The 20,899-nt window shown below is 42.9% G+C and overlaps 1 protein-coding gene across 1 annotated transcript in view; it reads right to left on the bottom strand.

The window, feature by feature from the left end:
• Nucleotides 1-441: 441 nt before the first annotated feature.
• Nucleotides 442-20,899, bottom strand: part of BMERB1 (bMERB domain containing 1) — a 646,278-nt gene continuing 625,820 nt past the window's right edge. Inside the window, exons 5-6 of the mRNA XM_085632069.1 lie at nt 12,862-12,944; nt 442-2,363 (exon numbers count right to left, since the gene is read on the bottom strand). Coding sequence (XP_085488195.1) covers nt 2,251-2,363; nt 12,862-12,944 — 196 coding nt within the window. The 3' untranslated portion in view covers nt 442-2,250. The remainder of the gene's footprint in view (nt 2,364-12,861; nt 12,945-20,899) is intronic.

Here is a 20,899-nt window from a genome sequence, read left to right as displayed (position 1 = left end):
TAGGGCAGGAGGGCCAGTTTAGTGACATGTCCCTGGCCTGCCTCTTCTCACCACAATGTGCGAAAGCATTTTCCCATAGACACAGATTGGGTAAAATCCTTTACTACATCTGGCCCTAGGTGTCTTCCCCAGCAACTTCCGGGTGGAAGAGACTGCAGGAAATCATGAAGCCGGCGATCAGGAACAGTTTGCTGACAACTTTTCCCTCCTCAGGACCCACATTTGTTTATTAAAATAAGATTCTACTGGTTGTGTTGACCACTCTTGTGGTACAAAAAAATAGTTCCAAGAGACTGTCTCGTCAAGGCACAGGAAAGGGACTACGTGTAAACTGAATTTAAGGGAAAGCAAAGTAAGAACTATATAATTGATTATGCAGAGCGGAGAGGTCTGCCTCTAGAGGCACAAAGAGCAATGTAAGAAGCACACATAAATCAAAAGTAATACACACTTTTTTTTAATTAAAAAGATACATTGTGAAAATGGTGCTCGAGAGGCAAAACCATAAATTACAAACAGCAAGGTAAAACATTGAATAAAGAGACAGCGGTGGGACACAGGGTCTGAATTCTAGATGTGGTTAATAGTGGAATATCCTGATTCTCAGAGGAAAGAAATTGTAGGGTAAATCCATGGTTGAATTTTCTTCCACCATAAAATACTTAAGGTGGAGAAAACTCCTCCAGTGGATTTTCCACCAGGCTTAGCATTTTCTCAAATAATAGAATGTACCTCTGCACTCCTACAAAAAGTTAGGCCTTAAGTCTTTCAAGCACGCACAAATATTCTGATGAATTTTACTCAACCTTTCTCTACACAAGCATCAGCCTCTCCTAAAAAAAGCTCTCTCCTGGCAGTACATAGGTCCCAGCCGTTCCATAACACGGCAGATGATTACCTCAGGCCGATCATTACGAACCATTAACTTTGAAAGTATTTGGCAGGGCTAGAATGACGGATGGAAATGTGCCAATCTCCTCACAATACATGAAAAGTGAGACTCCTCATTCTCTTCAAGGCCACTTGGCACTCACTCAGGCTCTTACAAAAGAAAGAAATTATCTGAACTGCAACCTTTGTCTACCAAGCTTGTGTTACTACAACAAACTACCAGCTTGAAGGGCTCATGGAATGCACTCAACAGGGCCTACTCAGTGGGAGAGGTTGCCGCCTTCTCTACAACTTTGATCGCCAAAACAATAAGACAGGAAATCTAAGGAGTACTTCAAGGTCGTTACTATGAGGTGTCCCCTGGGCTGCAGGTAAAGATTTACAAGACACAAGTAATAAAGCCAACTCTATTTAATGAATCAACTGATCTCTTTTTGCATGGAGCAAGTCTGAGCACGTCGTCTTGTGACAATACCGCTCTTTTATGGGCAAACAAACCTTTGGTGTGAAAGTGCTTATTTAGCAGCATGCCTTAGGTTGCCCTGCCATGAAAATTTGGATCATCCGGATCAGAGAGGTTATAAGTGACCATAATATCAATTTTCCACCCAATCCAAAAAGGAAAACTAGTTGTAGTAGCCACGTAACCATTCCTGCGCTCAGCAGCCTAGCAAGGATGCTGTGGATTCTAAACCTAATGCAACCAAGCTAAATGGGACCACTTTCTAGCCGCCGCAATTGGGATCCGGTGTGCCCCTCACACTCTGGTACCATTGTACTAATGACAGCTAACCCCTTTCCTTGGCTACAAACTAGAAAAGGGGCCAAAGACTTGTCACTGGTACATGGTAGTAAGCTGGATTTAACATTACAGGTAGACTGCTACCTACTCGTTGCACTGTACGGTTCACTTTATGAAAAATATCAAGGCCCTTCCCACACCACTCAACATATAATAACGCTTTAAAGAAAACCCATGATAAAGGCAAGGATTTTTAGATGTCTAACATTAACATTTGATGTATATATGGTAAAACAAATTTTGCATTTAAATCAAAATGTGGCCCCTCACGTTTTTTTCTATATACAAAGAAGCTCTGGTCATTGGAGAGCGGATATCAATATACAAATATGAGCATATCTGTATACATACTCCTTTACTAGCATGCACACACAAGTGTCCCATGCAACAGTGGAGGGTCCTCTATGGGTACATTGTAAGGAGGTCACTGTAACATTCACTGCTACTAATGTGGTAATATAAGATTTTCAGGTGGTTTAAATCCTTTAATTTTACAATTGTATCCAATGAACTCGTTGCACTTAAGCGGACTGGTGTGACAGGTGACGCGGCAGGTGCTACATAACGCTGCACTGTGTGGCTCCGCAGCAGTCTTTGATGATGGCGATGCCGGCTTTGGCCACGGATGGTTTGACTGGCGGCAGATCTCCCTTCTTCTCTGTTGCAGCACCTACGATAGTGAAAATACAGAAAATACTGATTTATTTGAATTAAAGAACAAATATCTGCCAAAAATGCTGTCACATGATCAACGAAAGTCTGGTACATAATGTAAGATCCGATTCAGAACTTGAAAATTCCTTGACTTCTAAGTGCAAATTCACTTTTGAAATCCACAAAACATAAATTTACACTTGTAAAAGGGTTAAGTAGTGCATAATATCCGATGTGTGTAATTTTGCACGAGTAAGGGCCAGATGTAGGTGGCTAAATACCGTCCAGTAACGCCGAAATTCTGTAAATTTCAGCATTACTGACCGGTGTTTAGCCATTCCCAATGTAGGTAAGGAATCGGTAAATAAGGAATCGGTAAATACTGATTCCTTATTGCTCTTGCATTTAAGGAATCGGTAATACCGATTCCTTAAATGCAATGTAGGAAGCACATTAAAGAGTGCTTTTGAGCCTTAAGAACTCGGTAATTACCACCTACTACAAGTAGGTGGTACTTACCGATTTCCTTTAAAAAAATCACTTTTTTGTTTTTTGTTAAGTGCCATGTGGCACACATTCATGCCCATAGGGCATGTATGTGCACCACATGTGCACACATGCACATTTCAGGGGTGCAACAGGGTGTCCTTTTGACACCCTGGCACCCTTGAAAGTGCTCCCGCTATTAGCGATTCGGTAATACTGAATCGCTAATAGAGAATGTCTTCACATTCATTCCTATGGGCCTCCAAGCCCATAGAAATGAATGGGTAGGTATTCCTTATTACCGAATCTCAATTACCGATTCGGTAATAAGGAATATTGGGGCACATGCATCAACAATGCCATTTGCGATTCCTTATTAGCGAAAAATAAGGAATCGCTAATAAGGAATAGCAAAAGGCTATGCATGTAGGAATCGCTATTCAAATAGCGATTCCTTAACTTTCCCTAATTGCTACTAGCAAATTGCGAGTAGCAATTAAGGACTGCCATCCCAATCATTCCTATGGGCCTCCAGGCCCATAGGAATGAATTGGAGATTGCATGAGCAAATAGCGAGTACCAGTAGGTTCTCGCAAATTGCTCATGCAATTTCAAGGGTGCAAGGGTGTCAAAATGACACCCTATTGCACCCCTGAAATTGATATGTGCACATATGTTGCACACACACATGCTCTAAGGGCATGTGTGTGCGCAACATGAAACTTTGAAAAATGCACAAAAGTGCATTTTTCAAACTTTTAGCAAATTACCATGCAGTTCATCAAGGATTCTGTATTTTTTACCGAATCTTTACCTACATAGGAAATACCGATTTCTTAATAGCGAATCGGTAAAATTCGCTATTAAGAAATCGGTATTTCAGATTTACCTACGCCTGGCCCTAAATCTTTTGGATTGGGCGAGGGAGTGGGCGCTCCAGAGCAGTGGTGCTCTGCAAAGGTTGTGCACATCCACAAATGCGTGGTTATTCACAAGCATTGTCATTACCTATTGCCAGGGCCACTGGAATTATGCAGCAGGGCTGACTTAATTATGCAGCAAGAAAAGGCAAATTATGCAGTGGAATGCGGCACACTTTGTCATAGTATTAGTTTGTCATTTCTCTTCACAGTAACACTGTCTATGCATACATTTCACCTCATTAGTACCAATGTAACATCCAAACACAGCAATAAGCAACTGAAAAATGAGCAGTCAGCTTTGGCAAAGGACCTCCCACTTCTGCGGGAACACGTCACAACATTTTTGGAAACTTTTTATCCATTAGAGCTAGAAATAATTTTGTTTGTTAAAAGCTGTAGATTATGTAGCAGCATGGATTCTGTGGCAAATGCAGCAAATCCAGAATTATGCGGAAAATGCATTGGCTGCAGAAATTCATATTTCCAGTGACTCTACCTACTGCCTTCTCGAAGCAAATGGATATTTCTCCTGTCAACGGTAATATTAAGTCAATGCCCAGAGCTGGAATGAAATGGAAACACCCCAAAACTGGTGGAGATGTAGAGGAAGGGGTTTCTACAGGGAGAAAAAAATAATAAAATAAACGAGCATTTGTACTAATAAAAATATTAATTTGCAGGTGCTTGTACAATATGTACAATTATGTTTAAGAGAACAAATGCCTTCGTTGTAATTGGGAATTTACAAAACCTTTTCAGGAGTACTCTTGGAAACTAGTGACTGTTACAGCTTTTCATGAGCAGTCTGGGAAACCATGATGATCTCTAAAAATGCCTAAATCTGCACCTAACGGGAAGTAAATCTGGGGTGCAGATTTACAATATGTAACACATGCACACACACTCATGCCCATGCTTTCACATACATGCACAAATTTACCCAACATTCACAAGCACATACACACACCCATTCAGAGCATGCACTCACAAATATAAATACCTTCGTACATACACACAGGCATGCACGCAATCATCAAAACATTAAACTGCAGCAGTGATCCCGGGTGGTGGGAGGTAAGCATCCAAGGTTTCTGGAGGGCTGAGTCTGTCACCTCCGAATATATGTCGTTACTACGTATTCGGTTGCAACGCATGCCTTTACCACGCATGCGTTACAACGGAATGATTTTTCTACGCATATCCTTTAACTCGATTATTCCTTTACCACACATTTTTTTTTGGGGGGGGGGGGGAGACCCACCCAAGCCCCCTTTTTTCTTTTTTTTCCTTTTTCTCGCGTCTTCGCCAACACTAAAAAAGGACTGAATCAGAAGAAGACGTTCCGTGAAGACGTTGCTTGCGTGGTAAAGACAGTCGTGGAAGCAATACGCGTTGTAAAGACGTTTACGAGGTAAGTGTACCGTTGTAAACGTAACGCGTAGAAAAGCCTTCGTGGTAAAGGCTGTTTCCGGTCACCTCCTCTCATTGGCTGACCTTGTTATTAGGAAATGAGGGAAGGCAGCAGTTACTTACTTGTCGCAGACTGGGATGGTGACGAGTGTCACTGATGGACACTCAACCCTGGGCATTTAAGGGCTAAAAAACTGAAGCGACGGGCCCGCAGTGAAGCTACCCCTTATCATGACGGGGGCATCAAGTGCTTTGCTAACATGAGGTCCCGCCCAGAGGGCTGTGGCACCATCAGCCGGGCAAACTTCAGCTCAGGCAGCCAGGCACCTGCACATTTAGAGTAAGTACAGCCCCTGACTGTTCGGCTGAGCAAAGGTCTGTCCATCAGACACTTCACATTCAGGTCAGGCAGACATCTCCTGTTTCCAAAAAGGACTATTCGCTGCTGAATTAAGGTTGATTTTACGTGTGCAAATACCTCTATTTATATTGATAAAGTCACCCTTAATATTAAAAGATGTAAAAATGTATACTCAAAAAACCTATTTGCTCACACATGATATCAGACCAGCATGCTTTCATGTTATTCATGAGCAAATGTGCTCCCAGGCTATGGGCGTCCCATGGCGGAGATGCATGCTTAGGTGCAGCAGGAGAGAACCTACAACCTTGAAAGTTTGTAGATTTTAAGAAACCTTTAACAGGCACATTCCCATCTTGGGCATGGTGTAAGATGTATTCAAGATGTATTCCTCTGCACGGCAGGAATCGGTAGACAATAGACCCCAAACTAGTGGGCTGCCGAAGGTTGGGTTCTTTCATAGGGAACAATAATCACTGGAGAAAAAACATCCCCAAAAGTTAGCACGTGCAATTTTACTTGTGTGATACATTTACATAAGTGTGAATGTACACCTGATATATTTTCGTTGTGTTAATGCCGTGATGACTCCAAAATGTTAAATTATAGAGGAATTGGAGATGAACCAGGTGGGGGGTGAGGGGAGGCGGAGGGAGACACTGTACTTGAGAGGAACTGAATCAGAGATAATGGATCCAGTCCTGCTGCCTGGGGGGAGCTGTTTAAGAAGCTCCCTCAGTTGAAGCTGGTTGGGTCTCTTGAGGGCAGTGGTGAGGTGAAGAAGGGGGCCCTGTGGCAGGCCGGGAGAGGATACTATACAAACTGAGGGCCTCATTTATGAGGCCCTTTGCGCCATCAGAACGTCACTTTTTGTTACGTTACGTGGTGCAGGAGCCTGCTCCATATTTACGAGGCAGCACTAAGCCCCTTTTTTGGGCTTGATGCTGCCTTCTAAATATTATCCCCTTTAACGCATTTTTCTGTGTTAAAGGGGCGTGCACTGGGTGTTGCTGGGGGCGTTCTCAGCCACATCCATGGCATTTTGACACTGCCCCAGATTCATGAGAAATCGTAAATCTGAGCCAGCGCCAAAAACTTACACCTCCCCAGGGGAGGCGTAAGGGAAGCACAACGAGGAGAAATATGTCTTTTTTCCTTTTTCTATGTGTGCTGCATTCTACAGCACACATAGAAAAAGGAAACAAGCATTGGCATAGCCAATAGGTCTCGCTTTTGGGACCTTATAAGTATTTAGTTATGCAACTGTTGCATGGCTAAACACTTAGAAAAAGGAAACAAGCATTGGCATAGCCAATAGGTCTCGCCTTTGGGACCTTATAAGTGTTTAGCCATGCAACAGTTGCATAACTAAATACTTATAGGGTCCCAAAAGCGAGACCTATTGCCTATGCAAAGCGGCCGCGAAAGTGAAAGTGATCGCAATCGCGATCACGATCAAACATCACAGCGGCCGTGCGGCCGCGAAAGTGAAAGATAATCGCGGCGCGCGCGCCCACGCACATGCACTGTAGCTCTAGGCTGGCCTGGTAGCACTTTTTGGAGCCCTCTCAATAAGTCTCGCCAGACCAGCGCATGCGCTGGGTCAGGCAAGACCTAAAGACCTCTTGTGATTGTTTTTGTGCAGGAAGAGAAACCTTCCTGCACAAAAACAATCATCCCCTCAATGCAGGCACCCTTGTACCATGGTGCAAAGATGCCTGCGTTGGCCTATGGCAGCCTAAGGAAAAAGGACAGGAATGTGCCGTATCTCCATTAGGCCTTCAAATACGTAACGTTCCAGCCATCTTCACTCAGGATCCCAAATTTCGCACTGGTTTCAGTCATTTGGCCACCACTTGCTCCCGTCACTGGATGGTTTTGGGGATTGATACAGCCATAGAACACAGCCAAAAAGAATTAGAAGAGATTGCTGAGATTGAAAAACTCATTTTGGAAGACAACTCTATACCTGAAGCAAAAAACCTGCTGGAGAAAATCAATTCGACCATAACAACTTTAAATACCTTTGAACTGAACAAAAAAGTCACCAAAATACAAAGGGACATTAAATATTACAGCATAGATAAAACCTATCCGTACCTGAAGGACGAATTCTATAATACTCCCTACAATCCACCTAGGACACGCAACTGGGGCAGATTCAGGAATAATCAGCATATCACCTTCTCAGACTCTTCCAACACCTCAATTGAAGACTCGGATCATAACGAAGAGCCCAGCACCTCTAGAAACCAACACAAACTTCCATCTCTGCTGCCACCCGGTTTTTTAGAACAAGGCCGCGGACGCGGCCAGAACCGTCCACGCGCACGGAACAACTACCAAAATCAATACTCCGGCGAAAGACAAACCAGAAACAAGTTTTACCGTTGGGGCCCTCAACAATAATTACCCCGAGAAACATCATGAATGTACCCGTCATCGCCATGGAGCCAAATGACCATGAATCCAGTACCAACCCGGAGGTGATCCCCATATTCAATCTTTCCATGCATACTCTCTCAGAAGAAGAAACTTGTCTTCTCAGTAGAGGCTTGAGCTTTGTACCTACGGAACGCAGCAACTTTATCGATTTACATGCACATTTACTACAGTTCTTCAGACGCATCAGACTACGGCAATTCTTTGCAGATAAACCGAATCCTTTTCAAACTGACGCTCCACGCTTTCACCTTCCCTCTACCTTCCATCCCCCCTCACACACCATGCCTCCAGAAATACTGTCTTTTGAGCGATTGGTGCTCCATGAGATTTCAGACGTGCACGAAAAGTTTGAATATGTTCCTTACAATCTCCCGCTGGTTGAAAAACAGGCCTTACTTAGCTTGGAAAACAGATCTGAACTAACCATCAAACCAGCAGATAAAGGTGGTGGAATTGTCATCATGGACAATGAGAAATACGACTTGGAAATTAAAAGACAACTCTCTAATGTGGCCCATTACTGTAAGCTCACATGCGATCCCCTTCCAGACATATAGGAAAAAGATACACCACGTCACCAAACAAGCTCAAACCAACAACATTTTTTCCTCTAAGGAATTTTCTTTTCTAAATAATACCCACCCACGTACTCCAGTGATCTACGTTTTACCTAAGATCCACAAGGACCTTCAAAATCCCCCTGGGAGACCCATTGTGTCTGGGTGCGGTTCCGCCTTGGAACCTTTGGGGAAATACATAGACGCTGTCATCAAAGAATTCGTCCCGCTTACTGACACTTTCATAAGAGACAGCATGGATCTTATCAAGACCATTGAAGACAGACCTTTTGATGTCGATACGGAATTGATGGCTGGTTTGGACATAGAGTCCCTTTACACGAACATCCCACACGAAGAAGGACTTCTAGCCATCTTTGAACTGCTGGAAAACAGACCCAAACCTACCCGCATTCCAACAGAATTTGTCATGGACTTATTACACATCACCTTAGAAAATAATTATTTTTTGTACAAAGAGGACTTCTATCTACAAATCAAAGGCGTATCGATGGGAGCATGCTTTGCCCTGAATTTTGCCATTCTCTTTGTTCACAGACTTGAAACCTCCCTTATACTTTCACCCACCAACCCATTTCGACATCAAATTTCCTTGTGGCGCAGATACATCGACGATGTCCTTCTACTCTGGAAAGGATGCGCCGCCACTTTAAACTGTTTTGTTAATTGGTTGAACAACTCCCAAATCCATCTGAAATTCACATGTGAACATACTACTAATGACTTGCCATTCCTAGATCTGACCATACCTGCTGAGGAGGGATTGATCGGAACATCACTATACCGGAAGCCAACCGAGAGAAACACACTGCTGCATTACTCAAGCTACCACCCACGTGGGCTCAAAGATGGGTTACCTTATGGTCAATTCCTTCGGATTCGGAGAAACTGTAAATGGCGCAAAGACTATTTCAAAGAATCCGAAGTCCTATGCAAGAAACTCACAGACAGAGGCTACCCACGTAGATTGGTTTCACGGGCTCGAAAGAGGGCATGGTACTGCCATCGTGATCACTTACTTACACCCCAGCCTAAGAAAACCAATTCTCGGATTCCATTTGTTTCCCAGTTCAGTCCGAGTAGTAACCAGGTCAAGAAAATCATTACTCGAAATTGGACACTTCTACGGACGAACAAATCTTTTCAAGAACCGCCCCTGTTTTCATATAAGCGTGGCAACAATTTATCTAACCATCTGGTCCATGCCATCACTTGGCCCAATAAATCGACCACAACTAACACCATTACCTCGAGTTGGGGTTTACCGCCCATACTGGGTCATTACAAATGTCAATCATGCAGCGTTTGTGAATTAACAACCAACACCAAGGATTTTAAATTCAATAACCAATCACATGTCCTGAACACATTTACTAACTGCCGCTCACAGAATGTGATCTATGTCATCGAGTGCCCTTGCAATCTCATCTATATTGGGCAAACGACACAGATGATTAAACAAAGAATCATTCAGCATAAGAGCAGAATAAACTGCAGGACCATTACGGCACCTTTGGTCTCACATTTTCTGGAACAAAATCACGATGTTCTGGACATGAAATGGCAAGTCATTGATCAGCCTCGCTTGCCTCCCAGAGGGGGGAATCTTCAAGCTCTCCTTGACAAGAGTGAATGCAAATGGATAACTCGTTGCAACTCTGTACACCATGGGTTGAACACGATTGATGAGTGGAACAGTACCATCCATTACACCACCTGATGTTTTGCCCTTTCCAGCCCCTTTGATTTTGCCAACATGTATTCTCACCCAAATGTCCTGACAGACCCGGATATCCTTACCCATTTTTCATAAAAATGTCAGTTCATGTGCATTCCGATTTATAACCTTGTTGTTTTTCCACGATTCACTTGTCCATTTCTCCTAGATGTCAGTTCATGCTCATTTCTCCACATAACGTTGTTATTGTTTACTACAATTGAATTGTTCGTATTGTTGAAATTGTCCCCTCACTTTGGTCTCCCACTTGCCGTCTGTGGCTGCCCCCTTCTTTCTCTCTTCCTCTCCCCCCCTTCTCTTTTCTTCTTGTTCCCCTTCCCTGCCACCTTCCTTCTCTCACCCTCCGACATGCCTGGCTTCCCCTTGATTTATGCCCTCCGTTCCCCGCCCTCCCTCCTGCCCTTCCTGCCTTTCCCAATCCTGTATGCGTTGGTTTGATCCCCGCAGCCCCGTACAACTCTTCCCTTTCCTTTCCCCGTTCACTGAGCGTCCTTAGCAACCACTGCGCTTTCTCACACCCCCGGTTACCAGTTTGCTGACTCATACCCCTCCTTCCGTTCCAGGCGTCCTATAGACGGCCTCTCCGCGTTACGCTAACTCCTCCCTCATATAACAGGTACTGTGGTTCACCACACAGTCACTGATCGTTCGAAGGCTGCACACGTCCGTGGCTCCTCTCGTCCCCACTGGATTTGTTCCGCTCTGGATTCATTCTCTGACCCGCTGCTGATCTCCCATTGACATCACAACCGCAGCCTTATTCCTGCTCCAGCCCTACACCCCGCGTTTACAGCCGGTAACCTCCTGCCTTTTTGTCCCCAGGCTGTATACCGTTCCTCCCCCTCTCCGTACCCCTGTACCGGTTGCCCTCCCTGTGAAGTTTCGTCAATCAACTTACACAGGTGAGTCTTTGTATCCCTTGTCGTCCTTCCTTTTCCCTTGTGGTCTTTTTCCATATCCACTTCTCATTTTTCCCCCCCTCGTTTTCCACAGAACCTCGAGGGAGAGGATTCCCTCCCCTCGCACGTCACTGTGCAATCCATTCACAGCTGAAGTCCCCATTCTCTCGACAGCGCCTTCTCTTCGTGCGCAAGGTAGGCTTCTAGTCATTGCCAGCCACACCATGACTTCTTCCTTCTCTTCCTTCTCTCTATCTTTTTGCCCCCCTAACCACCCCCCACCGCTCTCCTCCTCCTCTTACTAAAATAGAACCCCTCCTTTCCCCATCACACCCCCCTCTTCGCCCCCCCCTTCCTAATTTCCGTTTCTCTTTTAACCCCCCTTTCTTTTCCGCCCCAGCCTCCTTTCTCTTTTTCCCTTCTGTCCGCCGCTCTGATCTAGATTGTTTTTTACAGAGCACTCCCAAATTAGGCGACCCAGGTCCTGATGATGATCCTAAATTGACAGGATCGAAACGCCGTCGACCACTATCCACCAGCCCAAACATCTTTGGCGCATACAAACTTGGTTCATGGAAATAATGAAAAATACCAATTATACCATTGAGTAAATTGTTATATGAACCTTTTTATTGTATATATTGCTTCTTCTGCGCCGCTTGCTGTGGTTCTTTTTCACGTTGTCACTTGCGCCGTTGTTTCACTAGCACGAGCACTTTGTACACTTTCTCCACTAGGGTTGCCTGAGTATTCATACCCTGTTGTGCTCTTACTACTACTTTTTGATCTTCTAAATATATGACGCCTATTGGCGCTTTGAAAAAACAACCCTAAAGTCTCCTCTCTTTTGTTTTTTGCTTTTTGTAATGTCTTGTACATACCATTTTAAATAATTCCAATATATCCTGCTGAGATATTGTCGAATTTACACAGTATCTCAGAGATACGGCGCATTCCTGCCCTTTTCTTTTGCAGTAGTACATAAATGAGGCCCTGAGTCTGGGACCAGCCCACTCCAACCAGTGCATGCTTTCACAATGGATGCCTGCATTTTACCCTTGCATGCATACACCTTAACAAATAATTCCTGAGGGGTAGCCTGCGAGGGTGTATCAGGTTGTGCCCATTAAACTCCTCATGCCCCCCCTTTTATGTGTGGGAGGCTGGGAGAGAATGTCATCTCTAGAGTAGATTCTGTTTGAGTTCTGGGACAGAATCTTGACTGACTGGTCCCAATGGTGAGTTGAGAGTTGAGAGTCTAGGACGTGCTGGAGTTGGGAGGCCATAAGCTTTAAAATGTGAAATAAAGATGAAATGGTTTTGAATGCACCCTCCCTATAGACCAATAATGAAACATTCTCCTAGTGCGCGTGCAGGAAAGATCAGTTCCACCTGGAAACAGATCTTGGTGAGCACCATCGTATTTCAGGAGTTCATCTGCCGGCGCGGATCTTTCCAAAGCGCCCAGTTAAGCGCTTAAGGGTTCACACATGATCCTGATATTTCCAACAGGAGCTAGGAAATCAAGGGTAAGTCACCAAGGGTTCAGTGGGGTATTTTCAAGAATGAGGGAGGATGGCTTTAATCTTATGACAGAGGAGATTCCTTTTTGATAGTGCTACAACATGATGTGAATATTATTCATTTCTTTTAAAAACAAATGTGCAAACGTACTGGATGGAGGTCGTACTATTTTATCAATAGGTTTTAACTTGATGCGAAGAAATTCTGCCATTTCTTTGTCTTCTTCTTTTTCTCTGTTGGTACAAAGGAAAAACATGTTAATGATACCTCATTAAAATGAACAAATCACTTTCCTGTTTTAAAATAACCTACCATTTTCTTTTGGATTTTAACATCTCAGAAAAAGCGATTCAACACCCCATCAGGGGCAGCAAGCGCTATATAAATGCAAACCTTTTTCACTCTTCTATCCCTCTACTATCCTTCTCAATGCAAATAACTGACTCATATCCACCACTCAAATTGCTTTCATATTTCCCTATACTAATTCACCACTAATTCTTTATGGGTTCTGGAGTAGAGTGCTACTCGCCAAAAAAGCTCCTCGATACCTCGTCAGGGGTAGGAAGCGCTACATAAATGCAATTACAATACAATACAATCTATCTATTTTAATTTCTTGAGGAAATGTTACATTCTGAGGAGAATCCACTGATCGAAGTTCCTCATCATATGCAAAGGATTGTGGCGGAACCTAGGCAGAAGGATTCTACTATATATTTAGGGGCTTATTTGCAAGCCCCCCTTGCGCCACCGGTACATCACTTTTTCTCATGTTAAAAGTGACACACCGGGTACGTCACTTTTAATATGGGAAAGAGTGAGGTACCGGCGGCGCAAGAGGGGCTTGCAAATAAGCCCCTTTGGAGCATAGTTACAAGCCCCTTGCTCCACCGATGCATCACTTTTTGTGACACATCAGCAGCGCATTTTGCTGCCCCATATTTACAAGGACACATAAAGCTACCCTGTTGGCTTTTCGTGTCCTTGTAAATACGGCGTTCCATGAGTGTTGCTGTGGGTGTTCCCACGCAACACCCATGGAACCTGACACATTCCCAGATTTACGAGAAATTGTAAACCTGGGAATGTGTCATAATGCAACTTCTCCCCAGGGGAGGCAAAAGGGAAGTGCAACGAGGAGAAATGTTTTCATTTCTCCTCGTTTTTTCCTCTTTCTATGCGTGCTGCATTATGTAGCACACATAGAAAGAGGAAAACACCTATTGTGAGTGTTTTTGTGCAAGAAAGTATCCCTTACTGCACAAAAACAATCATACCCGCAGCGCAGGCACCCTTCCATCCTGGTGCAAGGATGCCTGCGTACGCGCATGACAGCCAATTGTGCGCCAGCTCAGGGTAGAGCACGGGGATCCATCATATTGTTGTAGATATGTCGCATCCCTGGGCTCTGAAAGTAACGCAGCATGGCGCAGGAAAATGGCTTGCAACGCTACGTTACTTTCTCACAAATAAGGCCCTTAGTGTTTTGCCCAGAGATTGGAGGATTTTCAGTTAACACCTGACTCTACATCTGGTCCTAATGGTTCAGTTTAGGCTTTTGACCCATGCAGATGCGTGCCAGTTTCCCTCTTCTTGGGCTCTTGTGGTCAGAGCGGACACCTGCCCATTTTAGGAACCTTTTATGCATTCACTTTTGATACATTTTGTTTATGCCAGTGAGAATGCCCTCCATGATTGGGCTGTAAGTGGGTTTGAGTCTGGAGAATTGTAGTGGAAGTTGCATCCTGCATTCTTTGACGTCCTGCCCACCCCAATTACATTGCAAGTGTGAGCAATTGTTTCCTCATCCTTTCAAGAACCTCTTCATTTCGCCTCTGGCTCTAGAAAAATGGCAAGGGACAGAAACTACAGGAAAAAAATAGGTCCTTTAGATTCCAGCTTACTTTATGTTCCTGGGGCTGCCTTAGTAGCACCCGAGACTAGAGAATGCAAAGGCAGTGACAGGAGGACCAAAAAGTAGTTTCTATTCCTTATTGACACAACTGAGTGGACATCCTATTTCATCCTTCGCCCTAAAAGAGAAATCCCATGTGAACAAGCACAGCAAAGACCAAAGCTTTACTGCCCTTTCTTGTAACCTTTCAAGATTGTCAAACATTATTTGGAAATTCCCATTTAATAAGTCAAGACTTCAATTTAAGTGATAGATCCTAATTCCAGGAATTTCGATCTTACCCCATCTCCATGGGAAGGAGATGGGGTAAGATCTGCCTGTACGCATAACGTGACCAGAGGCAGTAATCCCTGAGAGGACACACTGAGAATCACCAATGGTGTTCTGTCAGATATCTGCTAAAAATAAAACAGAATCTGTTTAAATGCATTCTCGATAGTAAACCATGAGAAGACTGGTTACAGTGAGCGCTTCATTTAAAGTCAGCAATGAGTGAAGTTTTCCCTGTGAAATAACTGTCAGTTGATCTTCTCAATATAGCTCAGGTACCCTTGGAATTTATTACACACTACAATACTAAAAAGTGCAAAATAATTAATAAACAGTAAAGGACTTCTACTTCCCAATCACCTTCTACTGGATTTTCAGTGCCACCTGCAGTGTTGCCCTGGTCTTCGCTACTAAAGAGTTTATAGTCACCATGTTCAATTATTCTAATATCTAGCGGATCCTTACATTATACACTTCTGTGGTACTTACATGCTGTCTGAACCAGAAATCCTTTTGCACAGCCTAATGCTACTTATGTGACATCCTGCCATGATGTTTTTTCAGTTCAATCTTTTTAGGTCTGGTGTTGTCAAGAACTTTTGATTTTACTAAATTATATGCATAATATACTTACTCAATGGGGCTTTATGGCAGCCCTGGGCATCCACTGGTCTGTTATTGTGACATTCACTTTAGTTCATGCACCATGGGTCAGTGGATCAGGCCACTTCAGCCATGAGCCAAGTGCACTGTGAGTGACGGCATTCTGCCCTTTCACAATCACTACATCCACACACAAAAATAAATACCCAGATATTCAAAACCAGATGGATGCCAAAGAATCCCAGTATTTTGTAATACATTAGCAGTGCATAACACATTTAAGGGGTAAACCTCTGTTTTGTTAATGTTCAACGTATATTTTGACCCTGATGCATAATATTAATCATATTTAAAATAAGTGGAATGTATAAAATGGACCATTAATATATAATAAAACATTGACTCCCTATGCTGATACTTTTAGAACTATCTCACTAATATTGATACCTTTAGTGTCTTTCAAATTTTGAACGAGACATAACAATGGATCAATGGCTAATAAAAATAAAAGAGGAGACATCCCTGTCAAGTCCTTCTAAATAATTTAAAAGAGGCTGAAATATTGTCATTGACATATAATGTTGCACAGGTGGGTGGATTTCGTTATTTAGCCATCAACATAAAGTTAGAAACAAAATGGAATGCTTGCATAGTTTTAAATAAAAATTTCCAATTAACCTTACCAAATACTTTTCTCAGCATCTATAGGCAACAAACCTGCAGATATATATTTGTATACAAAGTAGTCTGGTTTTAAGAAAGATAAGATATAATCGCAAAATACCAGAGTGGTTTGGATGTTTTAATGGAATTCAAAATTGGATAAAACCTAGTTGCCAAAATGTTTGCATAAATCTTACATAAATCTTATAATCTTGATTGATGTAAGAAATTGGATGATAATTGGAAACCAAGGTGTGATCTTAGTCACGTTTAGAAAGAACAGTGATTGTTAAAAAAAAGGCCTTTAATAGAAGCATTGTTTGCAAAGCTCCTGAAATACAGCGAAAAAGAGGAGATAATGGGGGACTAAAACATCAGAGTTTTCTTACAATTCAGAGATTTAATGTCTGCATATATGTATTCTAATGTTATAGGGACATCTAAATTGTCTCTATCCAATTGAGATAGAAGAGTCATTTGTAATTAAGTAAAAATCGATCAATATTTGTGTCCTGAAGACCTAGGGCCAGATGTATGACGCACATTAGCAGTCCCATACGGGCCCATTGGGCCGTTTGCGACCAGTAAAATGCATTTTCCTACGTACCAACCATATTTTGTGAGTCAGTAACCTATCCTACTCACAAAATAGGATTTGCTAGTCGCTATTAGGAAGGGCTGTGTAAAGGGCATCCCTTTCTAATTATGAGTGGCATTGGTATGTATGAATGTTTTGCGACCAGGAATGCGGTCACAAAACATTTGCAGATAACCACCAATTTCAAATTGGTGGTAAGCCATTTGCAAATGAGAAAGGGTCTCCTAGGTACCCCTTCTACTTTGTGAAGGGGGTGCCAAAATGTTTTCAGACAAGGCAGAAGTCCCACTAACACTGCCCACTGTTAAAAAAGGAAAAATAAACTTTCCATTTTTATTTTTGAAATGCATCCGTTATCCTTAAAGGAAACGCATATTGCAACCTGCCTTGTGAATATAAATGAGGCTGGTCCCTTGTGACCCATTTGGGAATCGCAACAGTGTCTGAGACACTGTTCTACATCATGTTTTGCCCCTCTCATATTGCAAGCCGTTAAAAATCGTAATTAACGAGTCGCAAAACCTGATGGTCCTTCATGTGGCCCCAAGAGATTCGCTAAAGACAATTAAATAGAAAGCCCTAAATTCTTTAGCCATCAGTGGCAGAAAGAAGTCATTGGTATTCTGAACATCTTATAGCATGTTTCGTATTTGTACCTTTTTTGACACATAAATAATTTGAAAACATTAGACCAGAAGGATTAGTATTAAATTGAAAATTACATTTTTATTTACAGATAGAAAGACCAGCTAATTAGGATGTTATATTCTTAGAGGAGGGTTCGTAACTGTATTTTAAATTTGATATCTTATGATGATATAAATATTTTTTACATTTTGGCAATTTATTTCTCCAAGGAATAAAACAATTAATTTTCATATGCCATAGCCAAAATGGTGGTTCCTCTTATGAAAACTTTAGAAGCATCCCAATGGATAATTTCAGAGGTGTCATCTGTTTTATTATTATTCATTTAAGCAGAATATATTTAGATACTCAGTAGATAATACAATGTCAGTGTTCATTGTCCATCTAGGGGTGTACCTGGGAATATCCACCTGTTTTATAGCAAAATAAACTAAAACTAGGTCTGATATGGTGATGGGTTCTATATTAGACTCGGACATCATGTGACACAAATTTCTAGAAAAGAATAATCAATTTGTGAATGTGTTGAAAGAGCATTTGAGAAGAAAGTGAAATCTTAACTACCGGGAAAGTAAGTCTCCAATGATCAATTAACTTGGCTCGAGAATGACAAACTGTGCGGCTTGATGACGACGCATTGCAGAGGGTTTGGTCGATGAAGTCTCGTTGGCTGCACAAATCATAACCAACACATTGCCTCCATCTACGTGATCGATGACAATGCTGCACCTTGCATCAGGTCTTCGACGTCAATGCTTCCTCCATCCCAGGTACTTTTTCAGTGGGACCTGTGTGAGTCCCGTAGTCGGCCTGCCCTCCATCGCAGTTGTCCTGTACTTGGGATTCGCTCCGGTACAGCACAACCAAATATCCCCGTTTGGCACTTTATGACTCTAAGCTCTACATTTTTACAATAATCTTTACCAATTCATAACTCCTTTCTACTTATGGATTTTTGTCATTTTGGTCTTGATTTACTCATAAAAATATAATCTATTTTTCTAACCATGTGCGGCATATTTTTGTGGTATTATCATTGTCTTACTGTGTGTGTGTGTGTGTTGCACAAATACTCTACACATTGTCTCTTTAAGTAAACCTGACTGCTCTGTGCCAAGCTACCAGAGGGTGAGCACAGGTTATTTCTAAGTATTTATCTAGCTTACCCTGACTAGAGTGGTGGTCCCTAGTTGGACAGGTGCATACGTCTGCCTACTAGAGACCCAATTTCTAACATTGATGACCAGCAGTGAGGATAGGACTTGTGTTTGTGCAATAACATTTAGTATCTCATTGTTCACTGCAACTGTGTACTAAGACCAATCATCCCTAAATTGGCTTTTGATTAATTTCCTAAAACCATATCTCTCTCTAGAGAATAGACACCTGCATCTGCACCTCAAGTCATCAATTTTGAGCTGGCCAAGTTAGAATTCTGTACTGTGGCCCAGTTTAAAGAATCTTTCAAGGGGTTTCATGTATTTATGAGAGGCTGCACCCGGAAGGTGGAGCTGCAGAAACCTTTGAGAGCCTGGGCAGAGGCCCGGAGATAAGGGACTGAGGTCCCAGAAGAGGAGGAGCAGAAAACTGAGGAAGAGGAAAAGGAGCTGACCCCAGAATCTGTTGTGGATTTGGGACTGCCTATGGAAAGGGGCCAATAACTTTCTGGAAGCAGTAGTGGTTCCCAGAGCATCAAGGAACCTTTCCCCAAAAGAACTGGCAGACAGGAGGGAGGAGAGAAAGCTCAAGTTGGAGAAGGCACAGAAACTTGCTTCGGCTGAGAAAAAGCAGGCTCTAGAAGAGAGAAAATAAGCCATGGCGGAGAAAGAGATATCCAATGAGCTGAGTCTCAGAGAGCTGGACACAAGAGCCCTACAAGTGTGGTCAAGCAGCAGTAATGGTGGCAGCATACCCGCAATTTCCAATAGTGATGTAAAAGTCAGGATACCCAAGGATTTTAGGCCCAGTTATGGAATGGGGGGTGACATAGATAAGTGGTTTGCAGTCTATGAAGTTGCTCTGAGAGTGCACAAGGTCCCAGAGGAGGTCTGGGGTGGTAGTGTATGGAGGTATATGCCCACGTAGGGAGGGACCAACACCCCAGAGGTGGAGAACCAGACATGCTACACTGCTAAGAAGACCATCTTAGTCAGCAAGTTTGGGTTGACCCCTGAAAAGTACAGGCAACGGTTCAGGGCCAGCCACAAACTCTCCCGGTGGATTTTCAGGATTATGCTAGTAAGGGATTGCTATATGTTTTTTATCTCCGTTAACACATTGGATAGTCCCTACGTCGGTTTGTTCTGGAGTGTCTCCATGAAGGAGCTGAGGCCTCATCAAGCTTTGTGCAATCAGTATCTAAAAGAGTGGACACCAGGTTTCTATTCACTTTCAGGAGAAAATGGTAAGGGGTTTGGGGATCAGTGTAGGCATACAATGTAGGTTTAGACAATCCAATCTCCATAGGTTCTACTTTCTGAGGACAATATCAAGCTATGTGGCCCATTCCCCTACAATTAAAGCATTAAAATCCTGGTGGGATGTGTATTTGGCCTACTCCCGGGCTTAGGGGGACTCCTTTGGGTTTTCTATGCCTGACAGATGGCAAAGTTTTCTCGAGCCAGACCCCTTCCCTCTTGAACATCCTTCCTCTAGGACTCCCCTGTTTTCCTGAGCACTACGGTAAGCTCCAGATTTTTCAACAGCGGTTTCTAATGCCAACCTACTGTGCTGTTTTACCCATTCCTGAACAGGAGGATGTAACTAGGTTCAAAATTGCTCTAGATAGATCTTTTTTAAAATGTCATCTTTAATAGTGGTTTCTGGTATTACCCACCTGTCTGTCATATCCTTTACTTAGTAGTATAAGGCTCCAGGAGTCTCATTAGGTCCTTCCTTAATTTGTCTCAACCAGATCCGGTAGGTTTTGGTGTCTACCCCCAAGCGTTCCAGGATACTTTTTTAATATTTGTGTAGGGAGTAGTGCCACTAGGGATTGCGGCTTGAAATTAAATAAAATGAAAAAAGAAACTCATATCGCACTCTAAACCCCCAGGTATCAAGGCGCTGTGTTTCGGAATTCCCAGATCCCCACGGGAGAGTCAGACCTAAGATGAAAAAAGCCAGGTCTTTAGGTGTTTTCGGAAAGCAGCAAAAGAAAACATTTTTGCAATGTGGCTTGGCAAGGTATTCCATTATTTGGCAGCTGCAACTGAGAAGGAGCGTGCGCCCCATCTTCCCTTTTAGAATTTTGGCACACTAACTTTCCTGTTTAAAGCTGATCGCAAGTTTCTAGTTGGCTTATACAGATGAATGGAAGACCTGATGGCCAGTGAGCCCTTGCCATGCAGAGCTAGGTGGACTATGCAGAGCTCTTTGAAAATCACCCGCTTCCTAACTGTAAACCAGTGAAGATCTTGAATACCTTCTCTCACGCTGAGATAATTCAGGGTATTCAGGATTAGTTACGGAGCCGCATTTTGCACAAC

Source organism: Triturus cristatus, chromosome 10, assembly GCF_964204655.1.
Source record: "Triturus cristatus chromosome 10, aTriCri1.1, whole genome shotgun sequence".
NCBI classification, from domain to species: domain Eukaryota; kingdom Metazoa; phylum Chordata; class Amphibia; order Caudata; family Salamandridae; genus Triturus; species Triturus cristatus.
Note: the sequence above shows the minus strand (reverse complement) of the source record. Positions and strands in the feature narration are given on the sequence as shown.